Genomic DNA, 19797 nt, shown 5'->3' with positions numbered 1-19797 from the left:
GTAAAACAAGACAATGGTTGCAAGATTTCAGTTTAAGTAAGGTAGAGCCCCTCTACACATGCAGGTAAAGATGCTGTGGGATCTAATGTGCAATCCGTGCAGTCATGCCTTCTGCCATGCCACACGTGCATAGCTGGAGGCATGATTGTGGGATTGCACATTAGATCTCATCTTGTCTTATTGCTGGTGCGGGGGAGCCCAATAGATATAAGATGTAGCGGGGGCTATAGAAACAAAAACAGAGATCAAGTAACCTCCAGCTCCATCTGCTAGCACATTTGTCACAGGCTGTCCCAGGACTGCTAACTAACCCCTGATGCCACTAATTTCTCTTTTCTCTCAGAGATCTGCCTACTGTTCCTTTTCCTTGCAAGGCTTCTCCTCAAGCAAGGAGTCTTTGGTGGTTGCCTTTAATCTAGAGCAGTGATTCTCAATCAGAGTGCCAGTGCACCCTAGGATGCCTTGAGATCCTTTCAAGGGTGCCGTGGGGTGCCACACAAAGTTAGCATTCCTTGAAGTGCAAACATGATAAGTTCAGCGATAGGAATAGGATTCCACAGTGTTAAAAACATTAAGATCTGTTGGTGGTGTTCATGAGCTCTTTGTGACAGAATAATTGCTTTATTATTTTTCTCTAGTCAAAAAATGAATGAAAACTGCCTCATACCTATCCTATTGAGGAGTGTCTTTTGTCTAAAAAGATTAAGAACTACTGATCTAGAGGGAGAGGAAAGGATTCTACAAACTCTCTCTTGTTTTTTCAGCTGGGTTCCCAAAAAGACACATGTCAGTTTTAAACCTGTGGAAAATGCAAGTCAGGTTTCCAGATGCTCCAGTCTACACCTCTTCTTGACCAGAACATGCTGGGCACATCTACACGAGATGTTGATTGTGCAGTAGCTAAATAATTCTGTGCAGTAGCACATCATAGCATGGGCAGTGTTAATACAGTATTATTAGGCTACTGCGCAGTGGCATCACTTAAAAGACATTCGCTGGCACTGCCGCACAGTAACTCTGGTTATTGCATATTTATTTAGTAGTTGCTTATACAAGTACTTAATAAATGCACAGTGACCACTGCACAGTAGCATCTCATGTAGATGCACCTGCTGAGTCAGATTCTGATGTCTCATTCATTGTTGAGAGCCCGCTGGCTTCAGTGAAGTTGCTTCTGATTCTCACTGAATAAACAGGGGGAAAATCAGGTCTGATGTATCTACAGTGCTCAAAGTTTTGCTCCTCAGTTTCCAGTCTATCCAGTCCAGTCTGGGGTATATGTTACTCCAGATAACGACTTAGAACAGGTGAAAGAAAAAGTATCCTGCGGACTTGCACTAGAAGTCCATTAAAGGAACATAAGGACCATAACACAAAGTAACATGAGAGTTAACAGCAGCAGCAGCACCTTTTTCCTATGGGTGTATCCTGTGGAAGGTTCTGTCACCTCACTCTACTTGGGACTCTGACTGCAGTTATATATATAGAGTGACATTCACTGCCTTGCAGAAGGTCTGCATTAATCATTGCACATAATGCTAAAAGACTCCCATCCCTTAAGGTGTGGCAGACCTTCAGGGCAAGCTACCAAATTTGGTGCAGCAAAGTTTAAAAATGTTATCATTGTTTTGCAGAAATAAACTTCTCCTTGAAGCTTTTCACCACTTTCTGTCAAGCTCCCATACTCACATAGGTGCAGAGTGCCATGCACATGAGGTGTGGCCTCCTCACGAATGTGAGGCACCAAAAGCCTCAATTTTACCGCTAATTTTGCCTCTCTGTACAGAGGCATAATTCATTCTCATACACAGGCTAAGGATGCCAAAGGATGTTTCTGTGCTATGCTGAAAACAAAAGTGTGTGCTGTAGCTGTTTTTTCTATGTTTTTCATTTTTCACTGTATTGATGTAGATCACAAATGGATTTTTCACCTGGACGCCTGAAGGAGCTCCAGCACTGTCCAACATCGATATCCAAATCCCTCAAGGTACAAAACCACATCACATGTACAAAATGAGACATTTTTGGCAAATAACTGGCAAGTCAAACCCTCAAGTGTGCTTCTCCCCTCTCTCAGGTCAATTAACAATGATCGTAGGACAGGTGGGCTGTGGTAAGTCATCACTCTTGCTAGCAACACTTGGGGAGATGCAGAAGATTTCTGGGAACATATTCTGGAACAGGTAAATTTTCTTAAAGGTTCAAAATTACTATAAGCAATAACAGGCTAGAAATGAGCCAGATTCTAACCTCAGAACCACATGCATAGCTTTTGTGGATTTAGTCGATTATGGGCATGTGTTTGAGGGGCAGCTGATCCCAGAAGGTCCCCTGATCTCATTAGTGGTCCCACATCCCAGAGGTTAGAGACAGATCATGAATGGGAGTGTTTTTAGGGTGCTCCTGTTTCATTCCCATCTCCCTTCTCAAGGGGCAGACAGACATAAACAGTCCTTGTGCTTCCTCAAATATAGATTGCAATTATTTGACTTTAGTATGGGCCATACAAAGAGGAAAAAAGCTCCTGACCCCAAGACCAAGGAATAGTCATGGTTAGTCTCCTATTTTCAAGTTAAATGTCAATTGACGTAAGCTATACTAAGTTTTCAGATCTCCAGTCCTATCTCACCCTCTCCATTATCACCGGAAGTGCATGAGTGTGAAATGTTTCGCAGCTTATGAATGTTGTAAGTGTAGAACTTTTTGATTGTCCAGTGTCCTGATGAATCCTTTTATATTATAATTATATGTGGTAAGTCCCTTTAACAATATATCCAAAATACTTAAATGCTTTCATTTCCAGATGAGTTGTAAGTAAGGAGCAGACAAGCAGGTATAGAGCTGGTCCCTGCACTCTGATTGGCTAATAAGAGATTTTGGCTACTGTACTTTTTCTGAAGAGTAATCATACAGACCTTATGCAAGTCGTGCCTGCACCCTCAGCTAATTAGAGTGCAAAGAACTGAAATAGCTGGCTTAAACCTCTTTACAGAGGAGGTTGATATTATTATTCCCATTTTATAGATGGGGAGACTGAAACACAAAAAGTTGATTAGTTGGGTCATTTTTACAGTACTGTCCCTAAGACAAGGCAAAATCTTGGCTCAGTAACTCACATTGCAAAATAACCCTTAATTCTATCACTCATAATTCTTTATTACCCAAGGTCATTGCAGTAGGGTCAAATGGCAGATCCTGCTGATGTGTCACTCAGAATTAGCTGAGTGTCTTTTGCTGATACTCAGGAACATTAGTCCTAAGTACAATTCTAGTCCCAAATACAAGTTCAGCTCAGGCAAGTCACTTTCTCACCCTGTCTGTTTTCCTACCAATGAAACAGGGATAATGATACTATTTTATTATTTACCCAAATATAGAGCATGGTTTGGAGACTCTTAACGAAAAAAAGAAGTAATGTTGCTGAAATAGATGAAGCTGCTAATAAGCAATGATAACTAGTTTATTTGTCATAATGCATATTATTTGTTTATAATCCAAGAGTATTTCTGTCTCTAGGCCCCAAATAAGACTGAGGCCCAATGTGTTAGCAGTTTTACAAACTCATATTGAGAGAGAGTCCTAAAAAGATTCAACAATGTAAGATAAGCAAAGAAGAGAAAACAATAAATTCTGAATAGATGATAATAATTCTTGATTTGTTGGTTGATTTTGGTTGGTAACTTTAACATATACTACCGACCAAATTCTGCTTTGTTTATTTATGTATATAAGATACTGCTCCGTGTGAGTAAAAGTATCAGAATCTCGCCCTATGTGAGGGATGTTTTACTTAAAAAATAAGGGACAGTGGGTGCGTCTACACGATGCCATGTTGCCAAAGCAACGAGCCACATCACCATAGCTCGCTGCTACGACGACATATCATTGCTGGGAACAAACCATGATACTGATGCTACTTCACAGTAGCAACGAGGTACTGCTAAAAATAGCTGTGCGGTATTGGGACTGCACAGTAACACCAGGTAAATGCAGTAACAACTGTGCTGTCCACCACTGGTGTAGATGCAGCCACTGTCTCCAAAGAAAGCTGATATTGGATTAATATGGAAAATTATGTCTTTGCATATTTCTTTGGCTACAGTATAACTGTCTATTAGCTGAAAAAAGTGTGTGTGAGGGAAAATCTTCCTTGCAGCTTTTATCAATATGCAGCTGAATGTTTCATCAAGTGACACTAGAAAGGTGTTCTTTAAAGTTATTCATGTGCCTAAAACTGCAGATAATCTAGTAGCTGTTTATAGGCACTTAGTGGGATTTGGAAAAGCAAGTTGGCACTTAACTCTGATTTCAATAGGAGACTGGTGCCTAGGCACTTTTGAAATCCCATTACACACTAAAATTCATCTTTAGGCATCTATGTTTCTTTAGCAATCCTGGCCTAGATGCACCAGTCAGATACAGTGCTTGGAACACCCTGTCATCTGTACTGAAGTCCATTATTTTCTAATTAAATTACTAGAAATTGCCAGATGACCAGAGAGAAAACAAATTTGGAATGGGAGAAAAACAGATGAAAAGGAGGAGATAAAAGTAGGAAAGTAAAGGGAACAATGAATTTGGGGGGGATGTTATCTCAATACTGTACAGGAAAATAGAGCAGGGACCTTATCTAGCATTACTTTCACATGAAGATCTTGCTGCATTAAAGGATCAGTACTCAGAGAATGCAATGAGTCAGAAACAGTGCATTATTGCACTGGATGCTAGCTTTAAGAGTTAAGTATGTTATTTATGCACTCCCCTGAGTATAAAAGTATTACAAAGGTTCACCGACCAAGGAAGCTTGGTGTGGCCATGAGCACCCCTGTCTCAGTATGCTAGGGTCTTTACTGTCTGCCATAATCAGGAAGCACATCTACACATGCAAATAATAAACTTTGGCACAGTTTGCACTGGAGTTTATTGCTCCTAGACATGCTGCTTACATATTCATCCATGACCACAGCATGTTGAGCTGAGGCATAGGCAACTGGTAGGGGATGCACGGGGGTGCATGTGCCCCCTCTGATGGGGCCAGTGCCACCCCGATGGCCGACACTGATGCTGTCAGTATGGCTGGTGCACCTCTTGACAGGGCCATCGCCATCAGCATCTTCTGTGGGTGTCCCCCCCCACCCCGATTCAGGAGGCACCAGTCACTCATGAGCCGGGGCAGAGCAGTCCCAGGTAGCAGTGGACACTGGGGGTCAGCTGCTCTAATTAAAGTGCCTAGAGCATCATGTGTATCTGTGGCCGTGTGCTGAAAAATGGCAGTGGGGGTGCTTTATCTTAAGCTCATCAAATGAGCTTTAAAGTGCCCCTGCTGCCACTTTTCAGCACGGGGATGCTGGAGTTTGCTCCATGGAACGCAGTAATTACTGGAGCCTTCAGGAGCTCTGATTAATCAAGTCTGCTCCAGCGCACTGTAATTATAGCATATCTGAGCAGCCTTCCTGCATGTGCCTAGGTGCCCAAAGGAGTGGGCGGAAGAACCAAACCTCTTTTGCAGGTAATGTGATTCAGGGACTGCAATTATCCCTGATCCTTATGCAGAACGTGCAAGATGGAAAAGATGTTCAATATATCAGTTCTTTCAGTGTTTCTGTACGGAAATATTTATGTTGAATAAACCTTGTTATGCAGTGAGGTGCACAGGATTTGGACAGAAGGTGGGTTGGAGTTTACTTTTGATGCTGCAATGGCTCATGTGAATGAAATGTAGGCTCCTTGTGTGGAGAGGGGGATTTTTCAATAAGCCAATGCTTAGGAATATGACACCACCATGCATGAAGTCTATGCAGAATTCTGTAGTCACTGGAATTTATCTTGTACTTTTATCAGTTAGTGTTTCAGATTGGTTTTAACCACATTTTTTAAACTTCATGTGCATTTTTTTTCCTTGAGTGCCTGCATAAATTTTCATTGTTAGCACAAATTATGTAGGTAGAAGGCTTTCATTAAAGAACAAAAATTATATTCTGCCCTGATTTTGTTTTTCCCACTGAATACAAACACTGCTTGTCATTCTTTTCACTGTAACTAAAATAAGCATGACCTAAAACAAGAACATCTACTGTAGATTCTCATGTCAAAACAATTCTGTCGTTGCATGTTTGAAAACAGCCAAGATAGTAGCCCCTACTTCCTTATGCATGCCCACACCCCTCTGGACACATGCTCCCTAAGACTAGTTGCTGATATGAACATGGAATGTAGCTAGTAGTATGAATCTGCAAATCTGGTTTGTCACTCTTGGTATATCCTATGGAAGTGCAGCTACTGCTGCAGAGAAATACAGTGACACAAGTTTCCCTTGTTTCAGTTATTGTAAATGGATGTACTCTCCATCTATCAGTGTTTCACCTGAGAATGCTTCAGTTTCCAGTGGACTCATATGCCCATCAGACTAGGACTTCTGGACTATCTCCGCATTGATAGAACAGGGTGGTTTGCAGACCTCAAGTTTGGTTAGAATCAAATGAGCTAATTAGGTGGAAAGAACTGCTGGTCACAAATTCACATCTTTTATTATTGTCAAAACCAAGTGCAGCTCCTGTAGAAGGAACAGATGCAGCTGTCATCAAACAGCAGTGACTCTATTGTAAAAACTGTTTGCAGTCTATACACAAAGTGGAATTTAATTGTTACTCTTTCTGAGAACAGATTGCGTGTATTTACTTAAGTAAATGATCTTTGTCTGCTTTTTATTTGTGATGCAGCAGTATTCCTGACAGCGAGACAGGGGAAGATGTCAGGTATGGTACTATATGTGATTGTTGGTCTTCATACTAAATCAGTCCTAGTGGAAGGAACCAAAGGGGGACTCAGCTTATCACAAATCAAAGGTATAAGTCTTTCTGAAAGTTACTTCGGGTAAAATTTTCAAAACCACGCAACAGTCTCATTGAAAATACCACATAAGTGCCTAATTTACTTAGGTCCTTTTGAAAATGTTACCCTGTTGGTGCTTTTGAAAAAGACCATCCTTATCCCCCTCTGTACCTTTGAAAATCCAATCCAATCAAGTTATTTCTTCATGATTTCTTTTGTTCATTTTCTGCGCCATGTCATGAGTTTATTTTCGCACCCACAGCTCTTCAGCCATGTATAGAATGAAAAGAGTCAGGAGTAGCAGATTAGTCTACATGTTGGTCAAGGCATCCTTTCATAGAAATCGTGCCTTATAGTTAGAGAGCAGAGTTCAATTTATATTTTTGGAGTACTTATCAAATCTCATTTTAAAGCAGACCTTACTAGCATGATTGCCATAGCCTGGTTTGAAAACTACCAGAATGGTAAACCTTATATCAGTGACAGTTCTAAAGAGCATGGTTAAAATGTAGGGACATGGGAAGCTTTGGTAGGCGATTTGATTTGGCCCAATATGGCAGCCGAATCTCTGAATCCAAATCGAATCGGGTGACCAGTTAAAAACTCCAAATTGAATTGGAAGCCTCTGAATCGATTCAGAAAAGATTTGGTGTTGATTTGGAGATTTGGCCATATATTAAACAGGCAGCAGTCCTTGAGGATGCTGAACACATCTGCCTTAAGCTGGTAAGTCTGTTGTGGTGAGCAGAGGTGGGAGGGAAGAGGCATGGGGGGAAAGCAGATCAGCGCCCACACAGCAAGAAAGTGATTGGGTCTAGGGCTGGGACAAGCTGCCCAGCTGGGGCAGAGGGGTACGGGACTCAGGAAGAGGGCTCCCGACACTGTGCACCGCCATGTGCTGCTGTTCCGAGAAGTCGTGGGAGTGGGCGTGTGCCCCCAGATCTGCGCGGGGCAGGTTGGGTTGGGCTGCACTTCAGATGGGCAGCAGAAGGTGCTGGGAGTGGGGGCTATGCTTTCATGCCACTTGCTCAGCCTCCCCATGCCTCCTGGACAAGCTGTAGCTTCGTCCTGGCTGGGCGAGCAGTGGCAGGGCATGGGGGCAGGCACATGCACCCAGATCAGAGCGGGGCCAGTAGCAGAGGCTATGGGTAATTTTAGGGTAGCTGCAGCTCCCCCATAACCCCTGCTCTACTGCGCTCTACAGGGCAGGTGGAGCCAGGCTGCGCTCCAGGCTGTGGCTGGGGCTAGCCACCCAGAGCGCATCCCTGGCTCCACCTGCCCTGCGGAGTGCAGCCCAGTGGTGGGCGGCTGGAGCTAGCCTCCTGGAGCGCAGCCCAGCCCGCCCCACACAGATCCGGGGACACATGCCTACTCCTATGCCCTCCTGGACTGGCTGCGCACAGTGCCGGGAGCCCCCTTCCCTGAGTCCCCAGCCCCAATCCCTCCCTCGCTGTGGGGGTGTTGATCTGCCCCCCCCCAACTCCCCTTCCCTCCCCACTCTGCCCACCACAACAGACTTACCAGCTGGAGGCAGCTGTGTCCAGCATCCTCGAGGACTGCTGCCTGTTTCCTCTATGGCCGAATCTCCAAATCAGTGCTGAATCTTCAGATCCAAATCAGCCGAATTGAATCAGGACAGTGATTTGAATCATTGAATCAAATCATTGTCCCTCCAAATTTGCTGAATCCAAATCAAATACTTGCCACTTTGCACAGGCCTAGTAAAATGTTGCTGTTGAAGTAAATGAGTGCTGGGCCATTAAAATCAATTTGTGTCCTTTTTTTGGCTCTGCCCTCTGTCTGTTCCTTGCTGACCATTAACAATCATATTTACTTGAGTCTAAGACAACCCTGAATTTAAGATCTCCCCTAATAATTAGATTCTATCCACGGAAAATGTATAACATTGTTATAATTTTCCATGGATGGAATCTAATTATTGGAGGGTTGTCTTTAATTCATCCCTCCTACCACTGCACGGGGGGCAGACAGTGGGGAGGCAGGTGGTGTGGGGAGCTCAAACAGCTTGTCTGCTTCTTGTGCCTGCCCTCCCTTTCGCTCAACCTCTGATCTCTGCTCCCCCCAGCCTCTGCTCCCCTGTTCCATAGGGCTGTGCGAAATTTCACTGGCTGTTTCGTTTCGACTCATTTCGAGGTCGAAACAGCATAATCGAAATGAAACAAAGGGCGTTGAAACAGCCTCGAAACAAAATGAGGCTAGTCAAAATGTTTTGACCATAACGCTGGGGATGGGAAGTCAGTCCAGCTGGGCTGATGCCCTGCCCCTGGTGTGATCTAGTGTGGGGGATGGGAAATCAGGCCGGCTGCTTGTCAAGCAAATCCCAGGACATCATTCTTCCATTGTACTCGGCCTTGGTGAGGCCACAGCTGGAGTACTGCATCCAGTTTTGGGCTCCTCAATTCAAAAAGGATGTGGAGAAGCTTGAGAGAGTCCAGAGAAGAGCCACGTGCATGATCAGAGGTCAGGAAAACAGACCTTATGACGACAGGCTGAGAGCCATGGGGCTCTTTAGCCTGGAAAAGCGCAGGCTCAGGGGTGATCTGATGGCCACCTATAAGTTTATCAGGGGTGACCACCAGGATCTGGGGGAATGATTGTTCACCAGAGCACTCCAAGGGATGACAAGGTTGAATGGTTATAAACTCCTGCAAGACTATTTCAGGCTGGAAATAAGGAGGAATTTCTTCACTGTCTGAGCCCCCAACGTCTAGCATAGACTGCCGCCAAAGGTGGTTCAAGCACCTACTTTGAACACCTTCAAGAGAAATTTGGATGCTTATCTTGCTGGGATCCTATGACCCCAGCTGACTTCCTACCCTTTGGGCAGTGGGCTGGACTCGATGATCTTCCTAGGTCCCTTCCAGCCCTAATATCTATGAAATGTATGAAGAGGCTGCAAGTGGAAGATGGTGGGGTGCAGAGGCAGCAGGGTAGTTGAGGAACAGGTAGTACCTGTGGCTATGGCTCCAACTCTAAGTAAGGGCTGGAGCCTGAGCCACAGCAGCCACCTGCCTCCCGCACTGCCCTCAGACTTGATGTTAAGTTTATTCTAACTTATTCTAAGTTCTCAATTCATGTTAAATGGGGGAAGGACCTTGTCTCAAAATTGAGTAAATAGGATACTCTACTGTTGTTCCTTTGGACCTACCTGCTGCTTCTCCATTGCTTTGCTTATTTTCTAAAGTAATCTCCCAAACATCAGATTGAGTACCTTTTGGATTGGGTTTATTTCCTGCCTAGCAAGGAATATGGGGCATCCTTTTAACAATACCTTTTAACAGCACATTCCTCTTTGCTTAGTTTCCTATCTTTAGATGTCATTAGTATAAAATAGTTCTTAACACTCTGTCTGCTTTACCTTATTTCCAGATTTTATTCTCCTTAACCTCTTCTCATTTTCTACTGCAACACTGTTTAAATAAGGGCTGTTAGTTGATGGCTGAAGAAGAAACAAAAATGGCATGGCTTGCCAATGGTTTTTATCAGTTTGCATTACGCTGGATTAATATGCTGTTTTGGTCAGTGGTATGAGAAATGCACCACCACCTTGAAAATGAGTCATTAAACACTGTAGGAGCTCAGGCCTGATATGTAAATAGAATTGCTGTGTTATTTTTTAAACATAAAACTGATTTCAGTGTGTACCATTTGCTTCATTGGCAGTAATATCTGCTTAACTCCAAAAAGACATTTATTTATCATTTTAACTAACACATAATAACTTGCATGTTTCCTTGTTAAAAGATAAGGATTTAAGAATGTTGGCACAAATTGTGTAATATGTCTGTTTGACAAGATTGATGGGGTGTGTTTATATATCTGTATTAAATACAAGCATGTATTTAAATAGGGTTTTGAGCATACAACTTATTTGTTATCATTCTGAACTAACATATTTTGTTAAAGATTCTAATCTTCCTGTGTGACTGCTTTTTGAGTTTTTAAGCAGTACATGAAATTCCTATACAGTACATATGCACTATAGACCAAATTGTACTCTAATTCAAACCCATGCTGCTTCACTAAACTCAGTAAGACAGCATGGGACTGCTGAAAGTAGAATTTCCACAAAAGTCCATGTGGTATAAGGGCCATTCCTGTAAATTCCTGGATTGCTCTATTTATTAAAAAAAAAAATAAGACACAGCTATTTTTCCATGCAATCAAATACTTTTGACATTTTGCCAGAATGTCATGTTTGTTTCTGCAGATAACTTTAATTAACTTTAAATAGCTTATTTTTGTCACAACATGTATAATGGGATATTTGTCCACTAATAAATTTCCTAGTACTTCAGGATTGGGTTGCAAGTACATGACTGTCATTGTCACAAGCTTCCTGTTTTCTGTTTGAGAAATGCTTTAATAATCCAGATTTTGCATGCATGCTTTGTTTCTGTATTAGGAAATATGATATGTGTGCAACAGAGTACAAATTCTGCAATATTTATGTTTCACATAATGCCCATTGGAATCAAAGGAAGTGGAGCTTAATATGCATAAGAGCTATACAATTGTGGGGCAAGAGATTCAGGACTGTGATAGTTGTATCTATATTAGAGTGCCCACAGTATTTATTGAATTAAATGGGGAGGTGATTTGAACCAGGTCAAAGAAATTTGATCAGAGTTAGAAATATCAGCAATGGTGTAAAATTTATATGAAGAGTCAGATACAAAATAAAACATTACATGCAGTAATTCAGCATACTTATTTTAAGGTAATGCTGAATACTGCTGGCTATGGTTATATGTTAAGGCCCTGATCTTCTTCTTCATGCTATTACTACTATTACTACAGCTGTTATTGCTATGCCTTAATGCTTCTTTTGCTACTGTGCCTGTTTTGGCTTAGCATAGTGCATCGCAACCTTAATAATTTCTAAGATCCCCTTTGTGCTAGATGCTGTACAAACAGAACAAAGAGGTAGTTCTTGGCCCAAAGAGTTTAAAATTTAAATATAAGATGAAATAACAGGTGGATTATATGTAGTCCATCAGCGAGTGGAAGGAAACAATGATATTCGTTTGATAAGCAGGGATCCTAGTTATTTGCTTATTTGAGCCTTACATTTTTATTAGCTTTCTAAACAAATCACATTTGATGCTTTGATTTCACAGCGCAGAAAAGGAAACAGCTGTTGATGTTGAATTCAGGTACAGTATCCTAAAACCTAAATGGAAAGTATATCAGCATCTCTTATTAAAGACTTGTTCTTATTGTTTCTCCTTGGGAATCAGATTTAATTATTTTACTTTGTATACAGCTGTTGCATGATTTAGAACAGATAAGAACAAATAGAAAAGAAATTAAGGGTGTAGCCAGATGTATAATTAGACAGTGACATTCATGAAGATTTCTGCATATTCATGCATAAGGATAATAATATGTGAATATTTTGCTATCTGGGGAGCTAAGCCAGATTGAAAAATGTGAGTATGCATTTAATTGCTTCTGAAAATGAAAGTGTGTGCAGATAGAGAGAGATAAGGATCAACAGAATACATGTTTCTCACACAGATCCATGGGCAGATCTAACATTTTGAAAACGGGGTGTAGTTGACATGGAACACCATCACATATAACACAACACATATTTTTCTCCAGTTAAACAGAAACTAGATGCTTTCCTAATATGCTAGGGGACTAGAGCTCTATTATTCAGTTTAAGATAAAAGCAAAAAGAAATATAACTATTGGAATGTGCCCTGATTTGCTAGATTATACATAAAGTTAAAAAAAAAACCCAAACAAGCAAAAATAGTCAAAACAATCAAAAGAGATTTGCCATTAATCCTGTAATCAGTATAGTTAAATGTATTTAATGTCTCTTATTCAGATTTATAAAGCAAAATCTAGCCTTCTTGAGCGACTTGACAGTGCCTCCAATACTTCGTTGTCAGTCATTTCTACACCTGAGTTAATATTACCACAACTGAGTTAGACTTTTTAACAAGAACTAAAAACAGGGTCTTTAACACCTGTGGGGTAGATTGAGATTAGCAGGAATCAGATGACACTGAGCCATGAAATCAATTGACTCCCGTCTGCACTGCCTGGATAGAAATGATGCTTCTCATCCCAGGCAGTTGGTTTTAAAGTTTAGGTAGACAAGGAATCAAAGAGGGATGCACCACTGCACCCCACCCCACTCCCACACTGAATCTGCTACAATAGGGTACTTTAATTCTGACTTGTAACTTGTCTGCCATGTTATGAATACTCAGAATAAAGTTCAACCCAGGGCTCCAGAAGCCCATTAGGGAGTTTACAACATACTGTATTTGCCTTATTGCCATTGCTATCTCCACTATATTTGTAACATGCTTTTCTTTTATTAAAAAAACAAAAAAAGCTGTCCACATTTGTTTGTCTGAAATTAGCCAACTGAACCCATACATAAAGACATAACTAAGTTATTTTCAAAAGTGCTGAGTATGTACATTAACTTAAAATGACTTCTGAAAATTAGACTTAAACAAGGCCTTATTTCAGGCACATAATTTTGAACATTTTGGATCTTGTGCTCCTGAATTGATGACACTGGGCCAATTTCCCCTTGGTACAAGTGTATTTACTGGGGAAAGGTGATCGAATTTTGCCGACATACTCTAAGCCTAAATTTAGTTATCTGTCCTCTTGCATGGGGTAAAAGGAAGTAAAAAAAACACATCACATTCTATCATGAAAAAATTACACTTTGATCGAGTTAGATCTTTATGTCCTGTTACCCAAGGGTAATAGGCATGTACTTATAACCTGCATAAAGTAGGTTTGTCTGTGGGGTGTTTTCCATGCAGTCTTTCCCTATGGAATTAGGTACATTCAAACTAGACATTCAAAAATTAAATCGCTTGGAGTCCCATTTAGAATATTTTGTCCTGCCATATTTTAATTCTGTGTTTTCAAATTATTTTTCTCTTGATTGCACTGAGAATTTTGCCTGAGTGATTGTGTCCATTATAAGAGACACTGGACTGAGCATGAATTTCTTATGCTGCTAGTGCTTACAAAAGTTTTTGCCCATGTAATAAATAAGAAGTCTGGTTCCACATGTCAACCTGATCTTAACTTCAGTTAGATCGGTCTTCCCAGGATTCAAAGAGGATAAGCTTCACACCCGTGCAGGTCACTATCCCAATATCTAGCTGCCACACATATGAGCTGAAAACAGGATGTATATGGGCATTCTATAGTGTGTTTGTTTCATGCTTTGCCCTCTTCATAGGAGTGAATTACATTTACAGTGCACGTTGATCCAGTAGCATTGTTTGAAAGGCAATATACATTTGTATAAAGCTTGTATGACTTTATCCCCTGAAACTTTTTAAAATCACATCAGGGATTGATTTTTCAGCAAAAACTAATTAAGTGAAATCTTTTGCCCTCCTTCATGACTGAGCACAGAAAATGTGCAATTTTTAGCATTAACAGGTGAATGAGAGACACAGTGAATGTTAAGCACCGAATACATATTTGTCTTAGTGTTCAAAGCATTTTTTCAAATTGTTTATACAAGTGTTTCACACTAATTTAACTAATGGCTTCCTTTTGAAACTGGACTGAATGCCCCTTGATTAGAGTTGGGACTCTGTCACTGTATCTCTTTTGAGATTCCATGTCATCTTTCAGCTAGGAAGAGTCATCAAACATCATTAAAATTCCAGTGAGCTCTTAGTTTTTATACTAGAAAGGCCATCAGGGTAGCATAACACTGTGTCCTCCAAGCTCATCCAAGAAAATTGTGTCTCATAATGAATTCTAAGCCTGCCTAGTGAAGACTTGACAGAAGAGCAAGGCTGGTGACCTTAGTCCCGGATAAAACAAAGGTGTCTTGTATACCTTACATGGTTTGAATTACATAAAACATCCAGATTGGAGAGGAATGATGTAATGGCTGCTCCCATAGATATAGACTGGGAAAGGTACATGGACATGATATACAGGAAGAAAATATCTATTTAATTGAAATCAAACAAATAGGGCCAAATCTTCCTGGCCTCACTCCAGTGTGCAGTCTCAATGAAATCATGAGATTCTTGCATGAGTGAGGCCATTAGAACTCAGCACCCTATATTTATTCAGGGGCCATATCTGCTGCTGTCAGGGAAATCAGGCCTTGGCTTTTTGACCTGTTGATAGCCCCTCATAGTAAAATCAGTAGGGGTGTGTTGATTCTGCACTATGACATCTCTCCGACCCCATAATAGGGATGAGGACCCTGGGCTTTCACTAATGAAGAACTTCCAGCTACCATGATGCTAGGAAAGTGGCTAGAGGGAGGGATTAGTAAAGGCTGCATTAGTGAAGACTTGTTACTAGTTTCTGCTTCCTATTTTTATACTTACTATATTTTAAAGAACTCTGGACTAATAAGGTGACCATTCCTGTTTTTCCAGGAGAAGAGGATCAGTGGCATATGCCTCTCAGAAACCATGGCTGCTCAATGCTACTGTGGAAGAGAACATCACTTTTGAAAGCCCCTTCAGCAAACAAAGGTAATGAGTTTCAGCACCTTTCAGATAAAAATAAGGGAAGAATTAATTAGAATTAATTACCATTCACAGAGATGACTATCTTGGCTTCTTACGGTAAACAGACTATATTCTCCTGCTTCTGTGCTTCCCCTCCTTTTGCATCAGATAATGGTTGCTTGGGCATGGTTGTGGTGTATGGGATCCTATTCACACCAGTAGCTTTGTTCTGACCACAGACATAATAGAGCTAGTTTCATATAAGAAGAAGTGTCTGTCTATTCAAATAGTAACCAATGGGCTCCCAAAAGGACATAATTTCAAGATAGAGGACTTAATCATTCTCCTGCCATTCCTGTGCACATGGAAAAGAACACTGAGTTGATCAAAAAATTATAGTAGATACCACCAGTGAATGTACTCTTCCTTGTCAAAATAGAGGCTGTTCCTAAAATTCTGTTCTTAGTCAGTCTGGTTTTACATGGATATAATTGAATCAAAATGTCCTACTCTAGGCAGACAAAATGAGCCTGATTCTGGTGCCATTTGCACTTCTTTAATTTCTGTGACTTCAGTGATGATACTCCAGGTTTATACTAGTATAAGTGAGCTCAAGAACAGGCCTGATGCCTCCAGCCCCGATGTCCATGTGGGTTTGGCTGTAAGAGCCAGACCATTAACATCGATCAGAATGCTGGCTGTGTAGGGGAAAGAAGGATTTGAGACACTTTTCTCACAGAACACTGAGAGGGTATCTACACATGCAGTTAACATGAAGCAATAAACTCTGGAATAATCTGAGCCAGAGTAAACTACTCCCAAGTGCAGCATCTATATGTGCGCCCAGGACAGCAGGAATTTCAGCTGGGGTGGAGCAGCTTCCACCTGGCCACTCAGCCCTAGGGTCTGGGTGGTGGCATCAGGCAGTAGAGGGGCTGGCTGGGGCACAAGATGCTGAAACTGCAGAGCCACATGGCTAGGTGGCAGGCAAGAGTCTGGCCCCCAGCTAGCTGGGCTCACTGGGCACAATTTACACCTGCAGTCAGTGTCTACACAGGTGTTTAAGCACAATAAATTACCCCAGCATACTGTCGGGGATGGTACTGTCTTGCTGTGGTGTAAATTAGTTCAGTGCGGCCTAATACTGTCACATGTGTACAAGGTGATGCTTTACTTCACCACTAATTAGTCTACTTAAAGCACATATGTGGACATGGCCTGAGAGAGTTGTGCTCCTGCAGTGATGAGACTCTGGTATTAAAGGGTGTTTATACAAGTGCTCCAGGGGAGGAGGGGTGGTTTAATTGGAGCCACTCTGAGAGCCGCTCTAATTAAAGCACTCGGAGCATCTCATATATCAGCAGCTTTCAATAAAGCGCCGCACTGCCGTTTTGAAGTGCAGGGATGCTGATACATGAGACATGGGAGGCTGCTGGAGTGCAGTAATTGCCATATTCCAGCAAGCTCGATTAATCGAATCTGTTCCAATGCAAGCTGATATCAGTGGGCATATCTCTACATGCAATTAATGTGAAGCAGTAAATCCCAGAGTTTATTGTTCTGGAGTTTATTGTTCCCAGGTGCCCAGGTGCGCCGTTTGAATGTGCACCTGGGACCACAACACGTTGATCCAGGTTGGAGCAGCCCCAGGGGTCAGCCCGTCAGCCTGGGGCTGTTCCCTTCAGCTCAACATGTTGTGAAGGGTCTGGCTGGGGAACGAGGGTGTTTCACTGTGGGGCTAGCCAGCAGGCAGCCCCTGCATTGAAAGCATCCTTGTGCCCCAGCGAGCCAGGGCAGCGTCTACATATATGATACTGAGGAGTAAAACACTCTGCAGCAGAAAAGTACTTGTATTTTGAACTAGTACCCTGCCGTGAAATCAGTTTACTCAAGCCTAATAGGGGCACACATGTAGATGTGTAATGTCTACTGCAGGGCTAATTAGTCAATTTGATTAATCGAGTCTGCTGGAGCGTGACAATTACTGTGCTCCAGCAGCCTCCCGTGTCTCATGTTTCGGTGTCCCCGCACTTCAAAATGGCGACAGGAGCAATTTATCTGAAGCTCGTTTGACAACTGCCATTCTAAAGCGGGGATGCTGAAACAGACCCAGAGCCCAGGGCTGAGTGGCCCTCTTGTAAACTGCTCCACCTAAGCTCAAATTGCTGCTGTCTTGGGCGCACACATAGTCGCTGCGCTTGGGAGTAGTTTACTCTGGTTCAAACTATTCCAGAGTTTATTGATTCATGTTAATTGCATGTGTAGATACCCTCTCAGTGTTCTGTTAGAAAAGTGAGTGTATATATACCCGTGTATATATATGCACAATCTAATGATTTATGCTACATATTTAATGTGGATAAATACTATTTCTTTTTCCATTGTAGCTATGACATGAACAAATCAGGAAACTAAGGCCCTGATTCTGGAAACACAGTAACATTTAAGAGTAACAGTGTACCATGAAAGCAGCAGTGCTGGTTTTGTCTATTTTTAGATTCTAAATGTTTTAAATTGGCCTGGGGAACTGATCTTAAATGCTTTGTTAGCTGAAATGGTATTTACTTGCCTGTGATTAAAAGAGATCCCATTAGAACAATTAGTGCCTAACAAACAAGGCTTTTCCACTGTGTGATTTTTTCCAGCTGGTTAATCTTTGTTCCTTTGCAGGTAGGAAATGTGAAAGTCTAGCAGTATCCCTGTGGCTTTTCATCACCTTTTTTTTTTTTTTGGCAGATACAAAGCAGTAATTGATGCTTGCTCCCTTCAGCCTGATATTGACATTCTTCCTCATGGAGACCAAACCCAGATTGGAGAGAGGGTCAGTAACCATCTACAAGGGGTTATTTTTTATAGGGGTTTGTTTTGTTTTGGGCGGTTTTTTGTTAAGCCTTTTTTTTAATCTTGGAGGCTTTTTTGGCAATGAAAGCAATCTTTGAGTTAAACATATTTTTGGGTCATTAGACTGAAACCCCATTGCTTGGTAAACATAGAAATGGTTGCTGTTTGTGTGAGAGATACTGGTTTAAATGATCTCCTGTCAGACTGTTTTTCAGTAGTCCCTTAATTGCTATCTTAAATATCTGTCCTGACTTCACTGTATGTAATTTGGTCTCTGCAGGAATAAAAGTAAAAGTAAGGCTTATGTTTGACACACCTTCTATCTAAAGATGTAAAGTGATTAACATCTAGTGAATTAAGCTATAACACACCCTGCTGGAAGAAGTGGAGAAGTTAAATACCTTGCCCAAGGCAAGTTTGTGGCAAGGCTGGGAATACAGCCCAGATCTCATTTTACAAGCAGATCATGCTTCATACAGCAAGGCTTGCTTTTGGGATTAAAAATCACCAATGACAGTTTAGTCATATAATACAAACTTTGTACATTAGGTAAACAAAGCAGCATCAAACATTGCAGAAATCTTCATAAACATCCAGAATATTCTTAGACATGTTGTTTCTTGAATTAGGGAGAGTATAATTGAAAATATATTGAAAAAATTATGGGGGATTTTGTAAGGAAACAAATATGTATAAGCAATCTCTATCCTTTCCTTCTATTTCACCAGAAGTTTCAAAGACAAACTTTCTTAAGTGATAGACACCCAGCTGCTCCCACATTTTGAAATCTGGCCTAATTCGCTTAAAAGTACTTTGATAATGCTGAAATACATTTACAGAAAGGAGGACAAATACTTAAAAAGCCACTTTCAGCATATAATTGAGATTATTTAGAGCTTTTTTCCACATCATCATTAACAAAGCAAAATTTCAGCCATAGAATTAGATTAACATTTCAGCCATAAAATTAAATTAACAATTCTGCGATCAATTGCTTATTGTTTTATTGGCTTATCTCCAGGGTATTAATCTTTCTGGAGGGCAGCGCCAGCGCATCAGTGTGGCCAGAGCACTTTATCAGCAGACAAGCGTTGTGTTCCTGGTAAGGACCATTATCTGTGTGCCGTAAATCATAGTACTATGTATAATCATTCAGGATGTTTAACAGGGCAGCACACAAAGTTCTGTTTCTCTGAACCACCCCAAATGTGCACCCTTTATTTTAGCTGGCATACAATGCAAAAATATTAAGTCTGCATCCACAGGTTCAAATGATCTCAGAGAATTCTTCAAGGTTTGTTCTTCTGGTAGAAAAACTTTACTGGAGATACCTGAACAGACATTTGCATGTTGAGCACCTGAAGAGCAAATAGGTTTCAGTGCTGATGCTGCACAGCTAGGGATCCCCTGTGTATAAATCTCAGTGTGCGCACTACAGACTGCTTTGTCTGCCTTGCAACAGAATTGTAAAACTGCATAAGGATGTCCTGACTGGCTGACCTGGAATGCTCAGGGTTCGCCTGTGTCTTCCTGCAGCAATATGTGGGATTGTAAAGGAGGTGTATTCTGCTCCCTGCTTGGCTGGGAGCAGTGGAGTTCAGCAAGCTGTTGCTGTCTTCCCATGAGAGTC

The 19797-nt window shown here is 41.4% G+C and overlaps 1 protein-coding gene across 3 annotated transcripts in view; it reads left to right on the top strand.

Moving 5' to 3' along the window:
* The window catches only part of ABCC8 (ATP binding cassette subfamily C member 8), a 194658-nt gene that overhangs the window by 119663 nt on the left and 55198 nt on the right, over window positions 1-19797 (top strand). For 2 of the 3 annotated variants that reach the window (XM_019519667.1, XM_019519665.1), the window contains 7 exons: window positions 1912-1987; window positions 2078-2183; window positions 6720-6755; window positions 11973-12008; window positions 15252-15350; window positions 18063-18147; window positions 19189-19269. In XM_019519667.1, the coding sequence (XP_019375212.1) occupies window positions 1912-1987; window positions 2078-2183; window positions 6720-6755; window positions 11973-12008; window positions 15252-15350; window positions 18063-18147; window positions 19189-19269 (519 nt within the window). The remainder of the gene's footprint in view (window positions 1-1911; window positions 1988-2077; window positions 2184-6719; window positions 6756-11972; window positions 12009-15251; window positions 15351-18062; window positions 18148-19188; window positions 19270-19797) is intronic. The other variant, XM_019519666.1, reaches the window with a different exon arrangement.

The sequence above is a fragment of the Gavialis gangeticus genome, unplaced genomic scaffold (assembly GCF_001723915.1).
Source record: "Gavialis gangeticus isolate Ggan-Ray unplaced genomic scaffold, GavGan_comp1, whole genome shotgun sequence".
Classification (NCBI taxonomy): domain Eukaryota; kingdom Metazoa; phylum Chordata; order Crocodylia; family Gavialidae; genus Gavialis; species Gavialis gangeticus.
The sequence above is the reverse complement of the archived record's forward strand: the minus strand, read 5'-3'. Positions and strand labels throughout refer to the sequence as shown.